The 19,895-nt window shown below is 42.7% G+C and overlaps 1 protein-coding gene across 2 annotated transcripts in view; it reads right to left on the reverse strand.

The window, feature by feature from the left end:
- The window catches only part of kat6b (K(lysine) acetyltransferase 6B), a 252,441-nt gene that overhangs the window by 199,059 nt on the left and 33,487 nt on the right, over positions 1-19,895 (reverse strand). For both annotated transcript variants that reach the window (XM_073025716.1, XM_073025715.1), the window contains exon 3: positions 8,028-8,136. In XM_073025716.1, the coding sequence (XP_072881817.1) occupies positions 8,028-8,136 (109 nt within the window). The remainder of the gene's footprint in view (positions 1-8,027; positions 8,137-19,895) is intronic.

The following is a 19,895-nucleotide window of genomic DNA, read 5'->3' on the forward strand; positions in this document are numbered from 1 at the left end:
AGTTAGAGAAGTAATACTTGTATACATTTCTATGGGGCTATTAAACTTATGTCATGGTTTACATATTCACATTATTTCCTTTGCTGTCAAAATGTGTTTTAATGATAGTTTATATAAAACATTACATTATGCTGTGTAAAATAATTAAATAGTTCAGGGTTTATTTCTGGTGTCACCTTAGCCTAAGCGGCTACTTTTAAGTGTAAAATGCCCTGGGAAAACACACATCATCAGGTATTTGTATACAGTTACTTGATCAATTCACATTATGTAATGGCTAAGGTTCAAGAACAAACATCTCAATAACATGGGCCTCAGGACCCACACCACCAAGTTCAGGAATAGTTATTACCCCTCTAGCATCAGGCTTTTGAACCAGAGGGGATAGCTTCAATCATCCCATCACTTAACTGTTTTCACAATGTACAGACTCCCTTTCAAGGACTCTTCATTTCATGTTCTCGACATTTATTGCTTATTTATTATTATCATTTTTTCACTTGTTGCATTTGCAGTTTGTCCTTTGTTCATCCTGTTGGGTGTGGTCTTTCATTGATTCTATTGTGTTTCCTGTACTTACTGTGTGTAACACTTACCCAACAGGCTGGTATATGTCTAGGGGAAAAGGAGATCCAGCCACTCACCAACCCCACCTCCATGCAGATGCAGAGAGAATCAGGTTTATGCCGCGCGTACACACACAATATCAAACTCACACCAGATACCATTATGGAATATACTTTAAAGATTTTACTAAAACTAAAAGAGTACTATGCAATACAGTATATATGAAGGAAAAGAAAATAAAGTAAAAGGCGCCAACTTATCAAAGTTAAGTCAGTTTAGTGCACATCGTTGGAGCTCAACCATCGAACCATTCGAACCCTCGTCACTTTCCTCCAACCTCCACGTCCTCGCACCTGGGACCACCCCCGGTGGTCGACCGAGCAGTGTAGCGCACGTCCACCTTCCTCGGCGTCTCCTTCCCACCTCCCCTGAAAAGACCGCAAAACCCCCAAGCTCCCAGTCTCACAAGACAAAATAACATTCCCCATTGGATAAAAAATGAATACAATCCCCATATCAGCAAGTCCAAAGCTAAACAACTGCGAGAGAAAACACTTATCAAACATAAAAGCATTCCTACTCTAGCAAACCAAAGAAACCATTTTGATTAACATACACAGTACATTGTACATTCTCCCCCCACCAGCAAATGTCATGCCCTCATGACATTACCAGAGTTCCCCAAGGCTTCTTGCAACACACAAAACCCAACTCAGGTGCAGAAAGCAGCGACATAACTACCCAGAGCAGTAGAAATCACACTCGGTTCTCCTGGCACCACATATGTCAACCACTCTGGGGGGGCGCCTACTCCTCTGAGATCTCCGTACCCCTTCTGCCGACCCTTCCGCCTCACTGGGCTCCCTCTTCACCTGTGAAGCCTCTGCCTCGGACACCCCAGGTCTACCTGTCAGATCCTCACTCCCTCCCTCACGGGGTTCCCCCCTCACCTGAGAACCCTCTGGCTCATGTTCGGGTTCCACCCTCTCTCCCCCCAACACTGGCTGCCTCTCCATCTGACCATCAACACCTTCCCTCCTCTCGCCCAACTCAGTAGGGGAAGGGCCAGGAGCCTCCTCTTCTGGTACTGAAACGCCAGCGAATGGGAGCAGGGGCCACTCATCTGAGTCGTCATCTTCCGAATCGGTATCCATTCCCGGGTTACGGACCCATCTCAGCTCTTCAGCAGCGGGCTCTTCCCTTGCTCCGCGCCCTCGCAGAGTCCTTGTACTAGGCATAACCTCCCACTCTGCTCCTTGTCCACCCGCACCGCTTGACCCAGGGGCAGCAGGTGATTCCGATGGAGTACTTTGATAGGCCCATTCCCATCCTCAGGTTTCACCTGGTAAACTGGTAGATTCGGCATCTGGCTCTCTATTACATAGGGGCTGGCCGCCCATCGATCTGCCAACTTGTGCTTACCAGGGAGTCCCAAATTCCATAAAAGGACCCGGTCACCCGGCAATAATTGGGCAAACTTCACCTTTTGATCATATCTCATCTTATTCCTCTGATTTTGTTTGGTAGCCGCCGCCTCGACCAACTCGTTCGCCCTCTGTAACTCCCTCTGCATATCGGACACATACTTTAGATAGGGCTTCCCGGGTAATTCACCCACTTCAGCCCCAAAACACAAGTCAATGGGCAACCTCGCTTCCCGCCCGAACATCAGATAACAAGGCGAATACCCTGTAGCATCATTGCGAGTACAATTGTAACAGTGAACCAATTGTCCAATATGACGACTCCATTTATTTTTCTGCCCCATCTCCAGCGTCCCGAGCATATCCAACAAGGTCCTGTTGAACCTCTCTGGCTGAGGATCACCCTGTAGTGATAAGGGGTAGTCCTGGATTTCTCAACCCCAAGCATAGTCAGTAATTCATGGATAAGGCGGCTCTCAAAGTCCCGCCCCATTTCACTATGGATTCGCCTAGGAAGGCCATATTGAACAAAATACTTCTCCCATAACTCCTTCGCCACTGTCATCGCCTTCTGATCCATAGTGGGAAATGCCTGAGCATAGCGAGTGTAATGATCAGTGATGACTAAGACATTCGCAGTGTTGCTGGTGCCAGGCTCAATCGACAGAAGATCCATACATACCAGGTCCAGAGGTCCCGCACTATGCAAGTGCGACAGTGGAGCTGCTGACGCTGGCAGGGTCTTCCTCCGGATACAACGACTGCATCCCCTACAGTATTCTTCGGCCTCCCCACTCATCTGGGGCCTCTGGGGGATAGCCAGAATCATAGCTGAGTCTCAAAGTCCTTATGCATCCCCAATAGTGGTGGCACTGAAGAAGAATGGGAGGGTGCGCATGTGTGTTGACTACAGGACCTAGAATCAGCGAACTGTCCCTGATCAATATAGTGTCCCGAGGGTCGAGGACGCGTTGGCCTGCCTGAGTGGAGCGAAATGGTTCAGTGTGCTGGACTTAAGAAGTGGGTATTACCAGATCCCGATGAGTGAGGGCGATAAAGAGAAGACAGCCTTTATCTGCCCGCTGGGGTTCTTCCAGTTCGAACGAATGCCCCAAGGCATATCGGGGGCCCCAGCCACCTTCCAGAGGCTCATGGAGAGGACTGTGGGGGATATGATTCTATTAGAGGTGCTGGTGTACCTGGACGATTTGATAGTGTTTGGATCGACTTTGGAGGAACATGAAGAGCGGCTGTTAAAGGTATTAAGCCGGCTTAAGGAGGAAGGGCTGAAGCTTTCCCTGGACAAATGCCAGTTCTGCAAGTCGTCGGTCAGCTACGTTGGCCATTTCATTTCGCAAGAGGGAGTGGCTACTGATCCACCTGAGATAGAGGCCGTGACCACAGAAAGTGAGCGCTCTGCGCTCATTTTTGGGGTTCTGTGGGTATTACCGCCGATTCGTGAAAGGATACGCCAGAATGTGTCACTCGTTGACTCAGCTGTTGTGTGGCTATCCCCCGGTGGGAAAGAAAAGGAAGGGGGACCGGAGGCAAGACGCTGGAGGATACTGGAACCCGGCAGAACCTTTTGGCTCGAGATGGGATGATCAATGTGAAGAGGCATTCCGATCTTTGAAAAGGGCACTGACCTAAGCCCCGGTGTTGGCTTTTGCTGATCCCCAGAAGCCATATGTGCTGCACACGGATGCCAGCTGAGAGGGTCTAGGGGCTGTTCTGTACCAGGAGCATGGCAAAGCATTGAGACCGGTAGCCTTTGTCAGCCGAAGCTTGTCGCCATCTGAGAGAAACTATCCCACTCACAAGTTGGAGTTCCTGGCGCTGAAGTGGGTGGACAAGTTGAGCGATTACCTGTATGGAGCCAAGTTTGAGGTGAGAACGGATAACAATCCTCTCACTTATATTTTGACTTCGGCTAATTCACGTCTCATACCTTCAAAGTTACCCTTCTTTAAGTTCAGAACCTTTGTTTCTGAATTAACTATGTCACTCTCCATCTTAATGAAGAATTCCACCATATTATGGTCACTCTTACCCAAGGGGCCTCGCACCACAAGATTGCTAACTAACCCTTCCTCATTGCTCAATACCCAATCTAGAATGGCCTGCTCTCTAGTTGGTTCCTCGACACGTTGGTTCAGAAAACCATCCCGCATACATCCTGAGAGCAGATGCGGCGGAGACAGAGGGATTGCGAGAAGGTGATGGCATTTTTGCAAGAGACAGGGTGGGAAAAGGAATAGTCCAGATAGCTGTGAGAGTCCGCAGGCTTATAGTACATATCAGTAGATAAGCCATCTCCAAAGATAGAGATAGCTCAAGAAAGGGGAGGGAGGTGTCAGAAATGGACCAGGCAAATTTGAGGGCAGGGTGAAAGTTGGAGGCAAAGTTAATGAAGTCAACGAGCTCAGCATGCATACAGGACGCAGCGCCAATGCAGTCGTCGATGTAGTGAAGGAAAAGTGGGGGACGGATGACCATATATGCTTGGAACATGGACTATTCCACAAAGCCAACAAAAAGGCTGGCAGAGCTGGGACCCACATGGGTGCCCATGGCTACACTTTTGGATTGGAGGAAGTGGGAGGAGCCAAAGGAGAAATTATTAAGAGTTAGGACTAATTTCTTTGGCCCTTCAACTTTTCGACCACATTTTGACCCAGAAAAGCAGGATCTCCCAGTGGCCACACATTTTAATTCCACATCCCATTTCCAGTCTGATATGTCTATCCATGGCCTCCTCTACTGTCAAGATGAAGCCACACACAGGTTGGAAGAACAACACCTTATATTCCGTCTAGGTAGCCTCCAACCTAATGGCATGAACTCTAACTTTCATTAATGCCCCCTCCCCTTCTTACCCCATCCCTTATCTATTTATTTATCTATCTCTCTCTCTCCCTGCCCTTTTTCCTTTTCTCTCACTGCCCCTCCCACAATCACTCCTTGCCTGCTCTCCATCTCCCTCTGGTGCTCCCCTCCCCCTTTCATTCTTCCTAGGCCTCCCATCCCATGATCCTCTTCCTTCTCCAGCTGTGTATCCCTTTTGCCAATCAACTTTCCAGCTCTTAGCTTCAGCCCTCCAGCTCCTGTCTTCTCCTATCATTTCGGATCCCCCTCCCCCCTTTCAAATCTCTTACTATCTCTTCTTTCTGTTAGTCCTGATGAATGGTCTCAGCCCGAAAAGTTGACTGTACTTCTTCCTATAGATGCTGCCTGGCCTGCTGCATTCCACCAACATTTTGTGCATGTTGCTTGAATGTCCAGCATCTGCAGATTTCCTCACATTTGCACTAGTAATTTCTCAGGTAGGGACATGTTTGGCACAACTTTGTGGGCCGAAAGGCCTGTATTGTGCTGTAGGTTTTCTATGTTTTCTATCAGGTGCAGGATAGACATGTCCCACAGAAGTTGCACTCAAATGGCAGGAGTAGGAAACCGTGGCTGACAAGGGAGGTTAAGGAGTGCATGAAAGCCAAGGAAAGGGCATATAATGTAGTAAACGTGAGTGGGAAGTGAGATGATGGGGAAGCTTTTAAAATTGAACAAAAGGCAACTAAGAAAGCTACAGGTAGGAAAAAGATGAAATATGAGGGCCAACTAGCCAATCATATAAAGCAGGATACCGAAGTTTTTTCCAGTTATATAAAGAATAAAGGGGAGATGAGAGTTGATATTTGACCACTGGAAAATGATGCTGGTGTGGTAGTAATGGGGGACAAAGGAATGACAGAGGAACCTAAACGGTACTTTCCATCTGTCTTCACCTTGAAAGACACTAGCAGTGTGCCAGATGTCTGTGAGTGTCAGTAAGCGGGAGTGAGTGTCATTGCTATTACAAAAGGTGCTAGGCAAACTGAAAGATCTTAAGGTGGATAAATTATGTGGACCAGATGGACTACATCCCAGAGTGCTGAGAGAGGTTGCTGAGGAGATAACAGATGCATTGGTCATGATCTTTCAATAAATACTTGATTCTGGCATGATCCCGGAGGACTGGAAAATTGCAAATGTCACGCCACTCTTTAAGAAGGGAGGAAGGCAAAAGAAAGGAAATTATAAGCCGGTTAGCCTGACGTCAATGGTCAGGAAAGTGTTGGGAGTCTATTATTAAGGATGAGGCTTTAGGGTATTTGGAGACAAATGATAAAATAAGTTAATGTCAGCATGGTTTCTGCCACGGGAAATCTTGCTTGACAAATTTGCCAGAGCTCTTCGAGCAAATAACAAGCAGGATAGACAAAGGAGAGGTAGTGGTTGTCAATTACTTGGATTTTCAGAAGGTATTTGATAAAGTCCCACACATGAGGCTGCTTAACAAGATAAAATCCTATAGCATTACAGAAAAGATACTGGCATGTATAGAGGAATGGCTGACAGGCAGGACGCAGCAGGTGGAAATAAAAGGGATCTTTTCTGGTTGGCAGCCAGTGACTACTGTTGTTCCTCAGAGGTCAGTTTTGGGATCACTGCCTTTTCACAGTGTTACATAGAAACATAGAAAACCTACAGCACAATACAGGCCCTTCGGCCCACAAATTGTGCCGAAAATGTCCCTACCTTAGAAATTACTAGGCTTACCCATAGCCCTCTATTTTTCTAAGCTCCATGTACCTATCCAAAAGTGTCTTAAAAGATCCTATCACATCCACCTCCACCACCGTTACTGGCAGCTATTCCACGCACTCACTGCTCTCTGAGTAAAAAATCTGTCAATGATTTAGATAATGGAATTGATGGCTTTGTGGCAGAGTTTATGAATGATATGAAGATAGCTGGAGAGATAGGTAGTGCTGAGGAAGCAATGTAATTGCAGCAGGACCTAGACAAATTGGAAGAATGGGCTAGAGAGTGGCAGATGGGATAGTCTTGGGAAATGTGTGACAATGTTCTTTTGTACAAGGAACAATAGTTCAGAGAATATTCAAACATCAGAGGTGCAGAGAGACTTAGGAGACCTCGTGCAAGACACCCAGAAGGCTAATTTACAGGTTGAGTGTGTGGTAAAGGTGGAATAGAATATAAAAATGAGGAGAAAATGTTCCTATAAGACACTAGTCAGGCCACACTTGGGAGTACTGTCAACAGTTTTAGGCACCATATGTCAGAAAGTATGTGTTATCATTGAAGAGAGCCCAAAGGAGATTCTGGGAGAGAAGGGGTTAACAGATGAGGAGCATTTAGCAGCTTTGGGCCTAGATTCGCTGGAATTTAGAAGAATATGTGAGATCTCATTGGAACCTACCGAATGTTGTAGGGACTAGATTGGGTGGATGTGGAGAGGATGTTTCCTATGGTGGAGGAGTGGCCCTTTAGAATAGGAAGATAGGAGGACTTTTTTTAAAATCTAGAGTGTTGTGAATCTGTGGAATGCTCTGGCACAGACTGCGGTGGAGGCCAAGACTGTGGGTATACTTAAAGCGAAAACTGATCATTTCCTGATTGGTCAGGGCATCAAAGGTTATGGCGAGAAGGCGGGTGTATGGGGTTGAGTGGGATCTATGATCAGCCATGATGGAATGGCAGAACGGAGACAATGGGCTAAATGGCCTAAATCTGCTCCTGTGTCTTATGGTCTAAACCTCCACTGCTTTGCAGCTATACCCACTCAGTGGAAGGCTTCAGGTGTAAACCCAGAGGGACAAATCCAGAGCTGGAGTTCCTGTGGTGGTCCAACATTGAGTTCAACTGGCAACTCCTGCAACTGGTGGTGCCAAAGTGTATTGGTCCCTGTCGTTCCTTTGGATTCACGAGCTGCATGGAAAGTAGGAGCCTACTGTATAGACAACAGCTTGTTCTCCATCTCATATTACCCTGGCTGGTGTGCTGGATGAAGTATACGTAGACAACTAGGACAAAATATCCACGGAGGCCTCAGAATGTATATGGAAACAATAGATCTAATTAGGCATGTTAATCTTGGAAAAATGCCTTAACAGTGAATAAATCTGGAAGATTCCCACCAATGTAAAATTTCTTTGCATTTGTTGCACTACTACTGTACTAACAGATTCAACTCACCACTGCTACCACAGTCAGCGCAAGAGATGAGATCTTCTGCCTTTTTCTCTCGATTGCATTCCTTTGTTCCCAGGCAAAAACTGCAGATTGGAAAGGGATTTGCACGGGGCTAGAGACAAGAGATTTACTTCATTTAATTGTATAGCCACAACCTTCACAATAAATCATACACTATTAAATATTTTGTATCATTTATAAAGTACACAGCATTTTCACATAATCTAGTTTGAAAGTGCATCACAATTTATCAATACAACTCCTTCCACATTGATCAATGGACAGTTTTTTTGTCGACTGTGCAGTCAAGTGACCAACGTTTATTACTGTGGTCTGCATTGCTCATGCAACATACCTTAAGTCATCTTGGCTATGTTTTCCCTTTAATTCTGATTAGTTTATTGTCATTGACATCAGGGTACAAGGAAATTCCTTGCCCATGTGGAACTCCAAGTTAGCAGAGTACATAGTAACAATAAATACAAAGGACAACAACGAAGAAAAATAGTGCAAACAGGAGTGCCAAATGAAATGCTAGTAATGTGATGTACTTTGAAGATGGACTGGATGGAAGGAGGTAATGAGCTTGTGATAGATTGGGCAATGTTTAATGGTCCCCGATGGTTCAGAACAAAGCAGACGCCATATTAGGCTGAAGGACAAAGCTTCGGAATACTTTCTATAAATTTAATTGAATCCTCAACTTAATGTAAAAAGGTCACTTTATTTTCCCATCTGTAAATAAAATTCAATGATCTGGTTACTGCAGAACCAAAATAAAATACTTTGGAAAGCATTATGAATGACTTCATCATGAAAATTCAAAGTAGTGTTAAGTGTTATGTTTTTGGAATAACACATTTAATTTCCCAAATTCTATTTAAACAGGCCTGAGTTATGAAATGATATTTTCTGATGATGTGTCAGCAACCTGGAACTTCGCTACAAAGCATAACCAGACAATATTATCTTTGCAACTATCAAACTACAAACATAGGAATTATTCCACTTTACCCCAGAAGTAATTCAGTAAGTTGTGCAAATTAAGTAGTAAAAATATTTCAAACTGAAGTGACGAATCAGTCTGACAAAAGTATAACTCAGCATACTAAACATAACAGATACATATCAAGCAATCTAGGATAAACTTTTGAAATGCTAAACAAAAGTTTAAAAAAAGGTGTTATGATTTTCTTTATCATTCAAGTCTCAAGGTAAGTTAAGGTGTTACAAATGGTTGCTTCTGAATCTCTCACAGATTGTAGTATTTAAGCCTATGTACATTATGAAACAAATCAGAAGGCAGGCAAAGATTTGGGATTCTGTTTATCAGTGCAAAGCAGGCTCTGAACATCTTCAAGAATTCCCACTATCCAAGCTACACTTTCTTCTCACTTTTGCCATCAGGAAGGTGGAACAGAAACTTCAGAACCAATACCTCTAAGTTCAGGAACAGTTATTATCCCTCAACCATCAGGCTCCTGAACCAGCATGGAAAACTTCGCTCACCTCAACACAACTGATTCCACAAACACAACTGATTCCACAACCTATAGCAAACATGAAGAAATCTGCAGATGCTGGAAATTCAAGCTACACGAAGGGTCTCGGCCCGAAACGTCGACAGTGCTTCTTCCTATAGATGCTGCCTGGCCTGCTGCGTTCCACCAGCAATTTGTGTGTGTTGCCAACCTATAGACTCACTTTCAAGAACTCTACAACTCATGCTCTCAATATTATCATCAGACAAGAGAAAATCTGCAGATGCTGGAAATCCGAGCAACACACACAAAATGCTGGAGGAACTTAATAGGCCAGGCAGCATCTGTGGAAAAAAGCATAGTCGACTTTTCGGGCTGAGACCCTTTGGCAGGACTGTCCTGCTGAAGGGTTTCAGCCTGAAATGTCGACTGTACTTTTTTCCCAATGGAATGCTGGAGGAACTCAGCAGGCCAGGCAGCATCTATGTGTGTTTCTCAATATTATTTATTAATTTATTATTATTATTATTATTGTTTTACTTTTCATATTTGCACAATTTGTTGTCTTTTGCACACTGGCTGTTTGTCACGTGCAGTTTTTTTAAATTAATTCTATTGTTTCATTGTATTTATTGTGAATGTCTACAAGAAAATGAGTCTCAGTATAGTATATGGTGACATATGTGTACTCCAACTCTTTGAAAAATAATTGAAAGAAAGGAGCTTTGAACTCTTTAGGAGTTACAATCCAACTGGATTATCATGCAATCCTTCTCCATTGAGATGACTCATTATTTTCTACCACTACCCTACTGCTAAATGCATGCTCAGATCTGCGAGGAAACGTTACTGTAGTGAGGATTTAGATGGGGGAAGTTAAGAGAACTATAATTATTCAAATTCTAACATTATTATCCATTAACTTGAAATACTTATTTAACTTGAAATACTTATTTAACAAATCAGTTGATGGGTAAAAAAATTACTGTAACTTATTTTATTGATGCAGATTAAATGTAATACTATAAAACATAACAAGTATTACAAAAAGTTATAACAATTATTACACCCTTTAGTTAGTTCATTTTCAAAGACATCAGACCCCTCATATTTTATTTTTGTAACATCTCATCTTCACAAACAATGCAAATCATTGATTCATTCCTTTCTGGGTCCAAGGATCGAGCCCAACCATAAATACAGCTGCTTCATGAAACTATCAACACAAACTCAACTGTCATCTTGTGGAAAATACACATCCCTGGGATGCTGCTAAAATTAAAGTAAACGTTATAATCAAAGTACATCTATGTCACCATATACAACCCCGAGATTCATTTTCCTGTAGGCATACTCAACAAATCTATCCAAGAGTAATTACAACACATACAAAATGCTGGTGGAACACAGCAGGCCAGGCAGCATCTATAGGAGAAGCACTGTCGACATTCGGGCCAAGACCCTTCGTCAGGACTAACCGAAAGGAAAGATAGTAAGAGATTTGAAAGTAGTGGGGGGAGGGGGAAATGCAAAATGATAGGAGAAGACCGGAGGGGGTGGGATGAAGCTAAGAGCTGGAAAGGTGATTGACGAAAGTGATACAGAGATGGAGAAGGGAAAGGATCATGGGACGGGAGGCCTCGGGAGAAAGAAAGGAGGTGGGGGGGAACACCAGAGGGAGATGGAGAACAGGCAAACAACTAAATATGTCAGGGATGGGGTAAGAAGGGGAGGAGGGGCACTAACAGAAGTTAGAGAAGTCAATGCTCATGCCATCAGGTTGGAGGCTACCTGCATGCACTGTCGCCTCACCTGGAAGGACTGTCTGGGGTCCTGAATGGTGGTGAGGGAGGAAGTGTAAGGGCAGGTGTAGCACTTGTTCTGCTTACAAGGATAAGTGCCAGGAGGGAGATTGGTGGGAAGAGATGGTGGGGACGAGTGGACAAGGGAGTCGCGTAGGGAGCGATGACACTTCACCTGTGAGTCGGCTGGTGTGGTAGACTGTGTCTGGTGTGGCCTTTTATATATTGGTGAGACCTGACGCAGACTGGGAGACCGTTTCACTGAACACCTACGCTCGGTCCGCCAGAGAAAGCAGGATCTCCCAGTGGCCACACATTTTAATTCCACGTCCCATTCCCATTCTGATATGTCTATCCATGGCCTCCTCTATTGTCAAAATGAATCAAAACTCAGGTTGGAGGAACAACACCTTATATACCGGCTGGGTAGCCTCCAACCTGATGGCATGAACATTGACTTCTCTAACTTCCGTTAATGCCCCTCCTCCCCTTCTTACCCCATCCCTGATATATTTAGTTGTTTGCCTGTTCTCCATCTCCCTTCTGGTGCTCCCCCCCCACTTTCTTTCTCCTGAGGCCTCCCGTCCCATGATCCTTTCCCTTCTCTAGCTCTGTATCACTTTCGCCAATCACCTTTCCAGCTCTTAGCTTCATCCCACCCCCTCCGGTCTTCTCCTATCATTTCGCATTTCCCCCTCCCCTCACTACTTTCAAATCTCTTATTATCTTTCCTTTCGGTTAGCCCTGACGAAGGGTCTCGGCCCGAAACGTCGACAGCGCTTCTCCCAATAGATGCTGCCTGGCCTGCTGTGTTCTACCAGCATTTTGTGTGTGTAGTAGTTATAATGGGTGACTTCAATCTACATATAGATTGGGTGAACCAAATTGGTAAGGGTGCTGAGGAAGAGGATTTCTTGGAATGTATGCGGTGTGGGAGGAAGTAGAACTTCCGTCTTCTGTAAGCGGATGGTTAGGCTGAAACTCCTTACTGCCACAGCAAGGCAATCAGCAAGCTCCTGCAGGTCCCCTTCATTGTGCACTACAAGAGTGCAGTCATCTGCAAAGAGGAAGTCTCATACTGATGACACAAAGGTTGGAGGTGTCGTGGATAGTGTGGAGGGCTGTCAGAGGTTACAGCCGGACATTGACAGGATGCAAAACTGGGCTGAGAAGTGGCAGATGGAGCTCAACCCAGATAAGTGTGAAGTGGTTCATTTTGGTAGGTCAAATATGATGGCAGAATATAATAATAATGGTAAGACTCTTGGCAGTGTAGAGGATCAGAGGGATCTTGGGGTCCGAGTCCATAGGACGCTCAAAGCAGCTGCGCAGGTTGATTCTGTGGTTAAGAAGGCGTACGGTGTAATGGCCTTCATCAATCGTGGAATTGAATTTAGGAGCCGAGAGGTAATGTTGCAGCTATATAGGACCCTGGTCAGACCCCACTTGGAGTACTGTGCTCAGTTCTGGTCACCTCACTACAGGAAACATGTGGAAAGCATAGAAAGGGTTCAGAGGAGATTTACAAAAATGTTGCCTGGATTGGGGAGCATGCCTAATGAAAACAGGTTGAGTGAACTTGGCCTTTACTCCTTGGAGTGATGGAGGGTGGGAGGTGACCAGATAGAGGTGTATAAGATGATGAGAGGCATTGATTGTCTGGATAGTCAAAGGCTTTTTCCCAGAGCTGAAATGGTTGCCACAAGAGGACACAGGTTTAAGGTGCTGGGGAGTAGGTACAGAGGAGATGTCAGGGGTAGGTTTTTTTTTACTCAGAGAGTGGTGAGTGCGTGGAATGGGCTGCTGGCAACGTTGGTGGAGGCAGATACAATAGGGTCTTTTAAGAGACTTTTGGACAGGTACATGGAGCTTAGAAAAATAGAGAGGGCTATAGGTAAGCCTAGTAATTTCTAAGGTAGAGACATGATCGGCACGACTTTGTGGGCCAAAGGGCCTGTATTGTGCTGTAGGTTTTCTATGTTTCTACTATTGCTTCCAGCCCTTTGGTCTTGGCCTTGAGGTGTCACAGATCAAAAAAGTGTCCACTAGTCCTGTAGCGAATTGTTATTCCTCACTGATACGGTGAAGAGATACAGGGCTGGAGAAGGGGAAATCTAACAGGAGGGGACAGAAAGTCATGGAAGAAAGCAACAGCCTACCATCCTCCCCTCCATACAACAGCACTCACCAATTACCAACTGCCTCCCCCATCTTGTGTCAAAACCTAATAGTAAATATGGTACTATTGTGCATTGCTATACTCTGCTGAAAGACCTGTAATGAAATTGCTGATGGGGCTGCTCAGTCACTGGCTGCCACTGAAAGCGCGAGCATCGTGCAAAGTTCAAAAAACTATGTTTTTTTTAAAATCATGATCGCGGAACTCTGGTCAAGAAGCCCTGCTTTAGACCAATCCTGCATAGAGATTTCTTTGCAGATGATTATCTTGTTTAGCCACATACCAGAATCCCATAAGATACTGGCTAATATGTCCTAGTTTAAGTGCGAACACATCAAAAAGGTATTCCCAGTCATTTGCTTCAGATAATACAGATCAAAAAACAATTTTGGTAAGCAAAACCAAAAAGAAAATAGAAAATGCTGAAACCGAGTCATGGATTTGATATTATCAAGTCATGGATTTAATATTAAAATAACCATGGACAAAGAGGTGAACAGCTCTGATATGAAAAGGGAAAGTCAATTGAAATTACAGAACTTGATTTGAGACCAGAAGGCTGCAAGATGGTAAATGAGTGTTGCTTCTCAAGTTTACACTGAGCTCCATTAGCACAGTGCAAGACACAGGCAAGTAGGGCAGAATGGGAGTGGATTAGATAATTAAAGTTACAATTCTAAAAACATATTTCATCAGGAGCCAGTTTTAACCGTAAATGATCAAATCGATGCTTGAACACATGGGCACACTTGCGGTAATACTATTTTTTTCAAGCACAAGTAACAGCCAATTGTTTCATACACAGAGTATAAACATAACTCAGCAAAGAATCAATACCTCTGAGAGCATCAAATGGAAGTGAAAAATTGTTTCCCACTGAATCTCTATCAGCATAACTAGGCCTTTGTACATACAGCAATGTATGCATGCTGTGTGCACTCCCTAGTTAATGGTGATGTCAAGGATTTAGCAAGTACAGCTACATTTCAACACCACTAAAATATTATTGCTGGCATACAGGAATAAATAACTCCAAGTATATTTGATTTCATTCCACCAATACCTCACTTGACATCCATTTATCTTCAAGATTATCACATAACGACCAGTTTTAAGACTAAATCAATGTTTTTCACTCTACTGAACAGGCTAATCAATAGCAACAAGGACACACTGCTGTCAAAAGAAAACTGCTGTTCATGCCAGTAATTCCCTCTGGGCCTTGGTAACACAGAACTAAGCTGGAAGGAAACCACCTGCTGGTTAAAATCTGATGTCTTTGGTGTAGGATTTCAATTTTTAAATGCATGCCTAGGACAAAACACTATGCTCAAATGTTATCCCAACATAACCAGTTCATTGACGTCTCTAACAAATTTTACTTCGTAGAATTCTAATTGTATTGATAAATAAGATTCTATTGGAATTCTGCTTAACATGTGCCATGTCAAGAACACACCATCATGTCACAAAACTTCAACTAACATAAAGACTAACAGAAAAATCAATCACTAAAGCTGAGAACAGACCACCAACACATTTGAATTTATTTTCTTAAGAAAAAAACTCTCTGAACATCAGTTGTCTAAATATGGGCTCGAAGATTAAGGATATGTTCATATATAATGCCACCAGCTTGGATTGCTGACAGAAACCTGGAAAACATGACTGCCCGGTTTAAAGTCAATTGAACTGAATGTGTACAGTATATAATGCAAGCTGGAAATTTTCTCAAGAAAATACACAAAACAGCTTATTGGAAATGACTATGAATGCTACAAAAATATCAAAAAACGTTCACCTGATTTCATCAAAATTTACTTCTGAACTAATAATTTTGGAAGAATGATATAAATTAAAACCAGTTACTTTAATTGATCTCACATAAGTGAGCAGTGAAGATACAACATTTGCTTCACCACTCTAAACTGATTCTACAATCAATGGACTCAACTTTCAAGGATGCTTTACAACTTGCAGTGTGTCTTTTTTGCACATTGGTTGACAGTTTTTAAGTATAATTTTCATAAAATTCTATTGTATTTCTTTTCTCCCATAAATGCCTTCAAGAAAATGAATCAAATATGGTAAGATTTATGTGATAGTAAACATACCAATAACTTTGAACTGACTTTCTACCAGCAGCCTTCATCCATGCAGTTGATTCCTCCAAATTTGGCTTTCAAACATTCCCCAAGAGGATCTTACATTCACCATTTTGCAAAATCCAAATTGTCTGCTATTCCATTTCTCTAAACTGATATACAAGTTTATTATCATCTGAAAAACCTATTGCAACTTTTTGAACACAACAAAATCTCGTCACCATCACTCAATTTCTCAGTTATTGTTAGCCTACAATCCATTTTATCTTACGGGGTCTGGCGTGTGGGGGTGGGAAAAGGGTCTGGTGAAGTGGGAGAGAAGAGAAAAGGAAGGTTTGGACTTCTTTTTTGGAGTTAAATACATAAAACATGAGTGGTCACTATCTTCTGCATAAAACCAGACACAATGAGACTGTCTAGTTCTAAATTTCCACTTTTTCCTCCATCTACCAATGATCCCTCTTCATCTGGATCCACCAGATGTCGGCTCATGTTCTATCTCTTACCTTTACCCCACTATACTGGCTACCTCCCCTCTATCTTCCAGTCCAGTTGCAGTGCCTAAAACATCAACTATCCACTTCTCTCCACAGAAACATCCTGACCTGTCGAGTTCCTCCAGCAGTTTGTGCTTTTATCCCCCAGATTCCAGCATTAATGGAGAATGTGTGGAGCAGGTTAAGACCTACAAGTATCTGGGAGTACAGTTGGACGAGAAGCTAGACTGGACTGCCAACACAGATGCCTTGTGCAGGAAGGCACAGAGTCGACTGTACTTCCTTAGAAGGTTGGCGTCATTCAATGTCTGCAGTGAGATGCTGAAGATGTTCTATAGGTCAGTTGTTGAGAGCGCCCTCTTCTTTGTGGTGGCGTGTTGGGGAGGAAGCATTAAGAAGAAGGACGCCTCACGTCTTAATAAGCTGATAAGGAAGGCGGGCTCTGTCGTGGGCAAAGTACTGGAGAGTTTAACATCGGTAGCTGAGCGAAGGGCGCTGAGTAGGCTACGGTCAATTATGGAAAACCCTGAACATCCTCTACATAGCACCATCCAGAGACAGAGAAGCAGTTTCAGCGACAGGTTACTGTCGATGCAATGCTCCTCAGACAGGATGAAGAGGTCAATACTCCCCAATGCCATTAGGCTTTACAATTCAACTGCCAGGACTTAAGAACTTTTTTAAAGCTATTATTAATGCTTTTTGAGTTAGTGATTTAGATGCGTATCATATTATTACTGAGTTAAGTATTGTATGTAATGAGTTTTTGCTACAACAAGTGTATGGGACATTGGAAAAAATGTTGAATTTCCCCATGGGGATGAATAAAGTATCTATCTATCTATCTATCTATCTATCTGTATGTCTTGTATCCCCTCTTACAGACAAATGCACCCGCAAGGATGGGACTTGCTTGTTCTGCTCCACCATTGTTGTTAGAAAAATGTTAGATCCTCACATTCAATTAGCATAGGTTGCCACAACATTAAACACTCATGTTTAAGAATTTTAAGATCAATCAATAGACTGGTCAGCTTTACCTAATAATCATTTCTTTGGCCTATCCATTTTGTCATCATAATGCTAAAAATCACTACAGTTCAGACAAAAATGAAAGAATGTTTTAGCTACTATTTGTCACTTTAGGGTCTCTTAATAATTTCTTTTTCATTAAAAATAAACAATGTGGTATTCTTCCAACCTGGCCACATGCAGACCACGTTTCAGATGCTTCCCAGCAGAAAATGAATAAGCAGCTGTTTTCCTTAATTTAAAAGCTAAATCTCTATATCCCTCCCATTTTTTTAAAAAAGGGTGACTACAAAAATAGAATTGCTTACTGGAGTTTGAAATGCAGTTTGTAAAAATTGATTGGCAGTTTTTGCATTAATTGGCAGATGTTCACTTGCTTGAGTGACAAATGATTATAAATATATTTTAAATAAATCCCACTGTGCTTCACTTCCAGCAGAAATATTACCTCCCCTCAGCAAACCCATAATCCACATGGCATATATGCTTTTGTTAACAAATTTGTGCCAGTTGTAAGCATTTAATTACTTTTTTTGTAAGATCATCCTTCAGCTCCACAGCAGCTTGTACAAGAGAATACAGCAAGTCAGTTTCTCACTTTAAATTTGTTTAAATTTAACAGATTACATCTGTGTCTCAAGGACATTTGCTCCTACTGAGAATATAAAAGATTAAAGACAATTAAAAAATAAACTCTTCCTTTGGAAGACCATAAGACATAGGTGCAGAATTAGGCCATTTAGCCCATCGAGTCTGCTCCATTCCAAAATGACTAATCCCAGATCCCACTCAACCCCATACACCTGCCTTCTTACCATAACCTTTGATGCCCTGACTGATCAGGAAACTATTAGCTTCCACCTTAAATGTACCCATGGACTTGGCAGAACATTCCACAGATTCAGCACTTCCTGGCTAAAAAAAAATCCCTCCTTACCTCCATTCTAAAAGGTCACCCCTCAATTTTGAGACTGTACCCTCTAGCTCTGGATACCCCCACCATAGGAAACATCCTCTCCACATACACCCCATTTAGTCCTTCATTCCCAGAATCATCCTTGTGAACCTCCTTTAGACTCTCTCTGATGACAACATAAAGTTGATCTTCTCAGGAGATCAAATCTACGTATTCACTGACAATTTAGAAGATAGTCGAGTTCATTATACATGATTTGTGCTAAAGTGGTCAATCTTTAATTGCATGATCCACTTAACTGTGTGCTGTGTAATACAGTAAACATTAATTCATGTACAGTTGTATACAAAGCAACACACACAAAATGCTGGAAGAACTCAACAGACCAGACAGCATCTATGGAAAGAACTACAGTCAACGTTTTGGGCTAAGACCTTTTGGTAGGACAGGATTTTGTGTGTGTTGCTTGGATTTCCAGCATCTGCAGATACTCTCTCAGTTGTGTACAAAATCCAGTTACTTGATGTATGTAAAAATATATTGCATAAATGTCTTAAAATATTATACAATAATCAATTGAGCAACACCATTTAAATTAAAGGAGTGAAAATATTCAACAAGATCCTATTAACTGAATGAGTTCAATGGTTCTTTCAATCCTCAACACGACTGAGAAGCTTGATGTAGTAATATACAGCACCCAAACAGGTCTCTCAGCCAAATTTGTCCATATCAACCAGTTAGTCCCATTTGCCCGCACTGGCTAATGCTGTGAGACTCAAAGAAATCAAACATTGTTTATTGAATTTCACCTGATGTGCGATGCTAGCGCTCGCAGTGAGAGCAGTGACTGAGCAGCCCCATTAGCAAACTTATTTGAGGTCCCTCAGCTCAGTACGGCAGTCCGCATAGGACAGTGTTTATTTGGTTGAGTCCACTCTCAGTTTTTGATGCATGATAGGGGAGGATGTTGATAACTGGTGAGCGCTGTATTGCACGGAGGGGAGGACAGTAGGCTGATGAAGAGTGTTAAATGCTTTTTCAGAGCATTGAATGGACTTGCTCATTTTTATATATTATTAGCTCGTGTTTTACAGACATGTCTGATGGTCCAATGTGGCGATTTTTGAATTACAATCTTCTGAGTCACTTCACTGCACAAGTGCAACAATGGACACCAAAAAAAACGTTCTTACATTGAAAGCTACTTATCAATGGGTTTTACATGGACTGGTGATCCAAGTTGTCCTATTTCATTGTGCCTAGTCTGTAGTAAACAATTTACAAATGCAGCAATGGCTTCAGCAAAATTGAAAAAATACTTAAATACAATTCACAGTCATATGACACATAAAAGTGCCGATTATTTTAAGTAGCTATTGTAATCTCAAAACAAACATAATAAAGATTTTGTTAATAATTCCAGCACGTAAAATTATAGTGGGTAAAATACTAAGACAAGATGCAGCATGAGAAACTGAAAAGGTTTCACATTCAATTCTGATAATGGCTGGCTCTTCACTTACGAAGATCAGGAGGGAAAAAAGTCCTCAGGAGTAACTGCATTATCAATGGTGATGAAAGAGGCCAATTTGGGATCTGCAGACACTGTAACAGTAGGGACACGGGAACAGCAGAGATGCAGGCAATTAGGTAGTAAGATCCTTCCTGCGTCTCCTCTTCTCTCCAGCAGTCGCTCTTCTGGATTCCTCAAAATTCTTGGTAGGGTATTAGGGTTAGGGCAAATGGAATATTGGCCTTTATTGCTAGAGGGATTGAATTTAAGAGTAGGGAGGTTATGCTGCAAATGCACAGGGTACTGGTGAAGCTGCACCTGGAGTACTGCATGCAGTTCTGGT

This window comes from Hemitrygon akajei, chromosome 21, assembly GCF_048418815.1.
Source record: "Hemitrygon akajei chromosome 21, sHemAka1.3, whole genome shotgun sequence".
In the NCBI taxonomy this organism is placed as follows: domain Eukaryota; kingdom Metazoa; phylum Chordata; class Chondrichthyes; order Myliobatiformes; family Dasyatidae; genus Hemitrygon; species Hemitrygon akajei.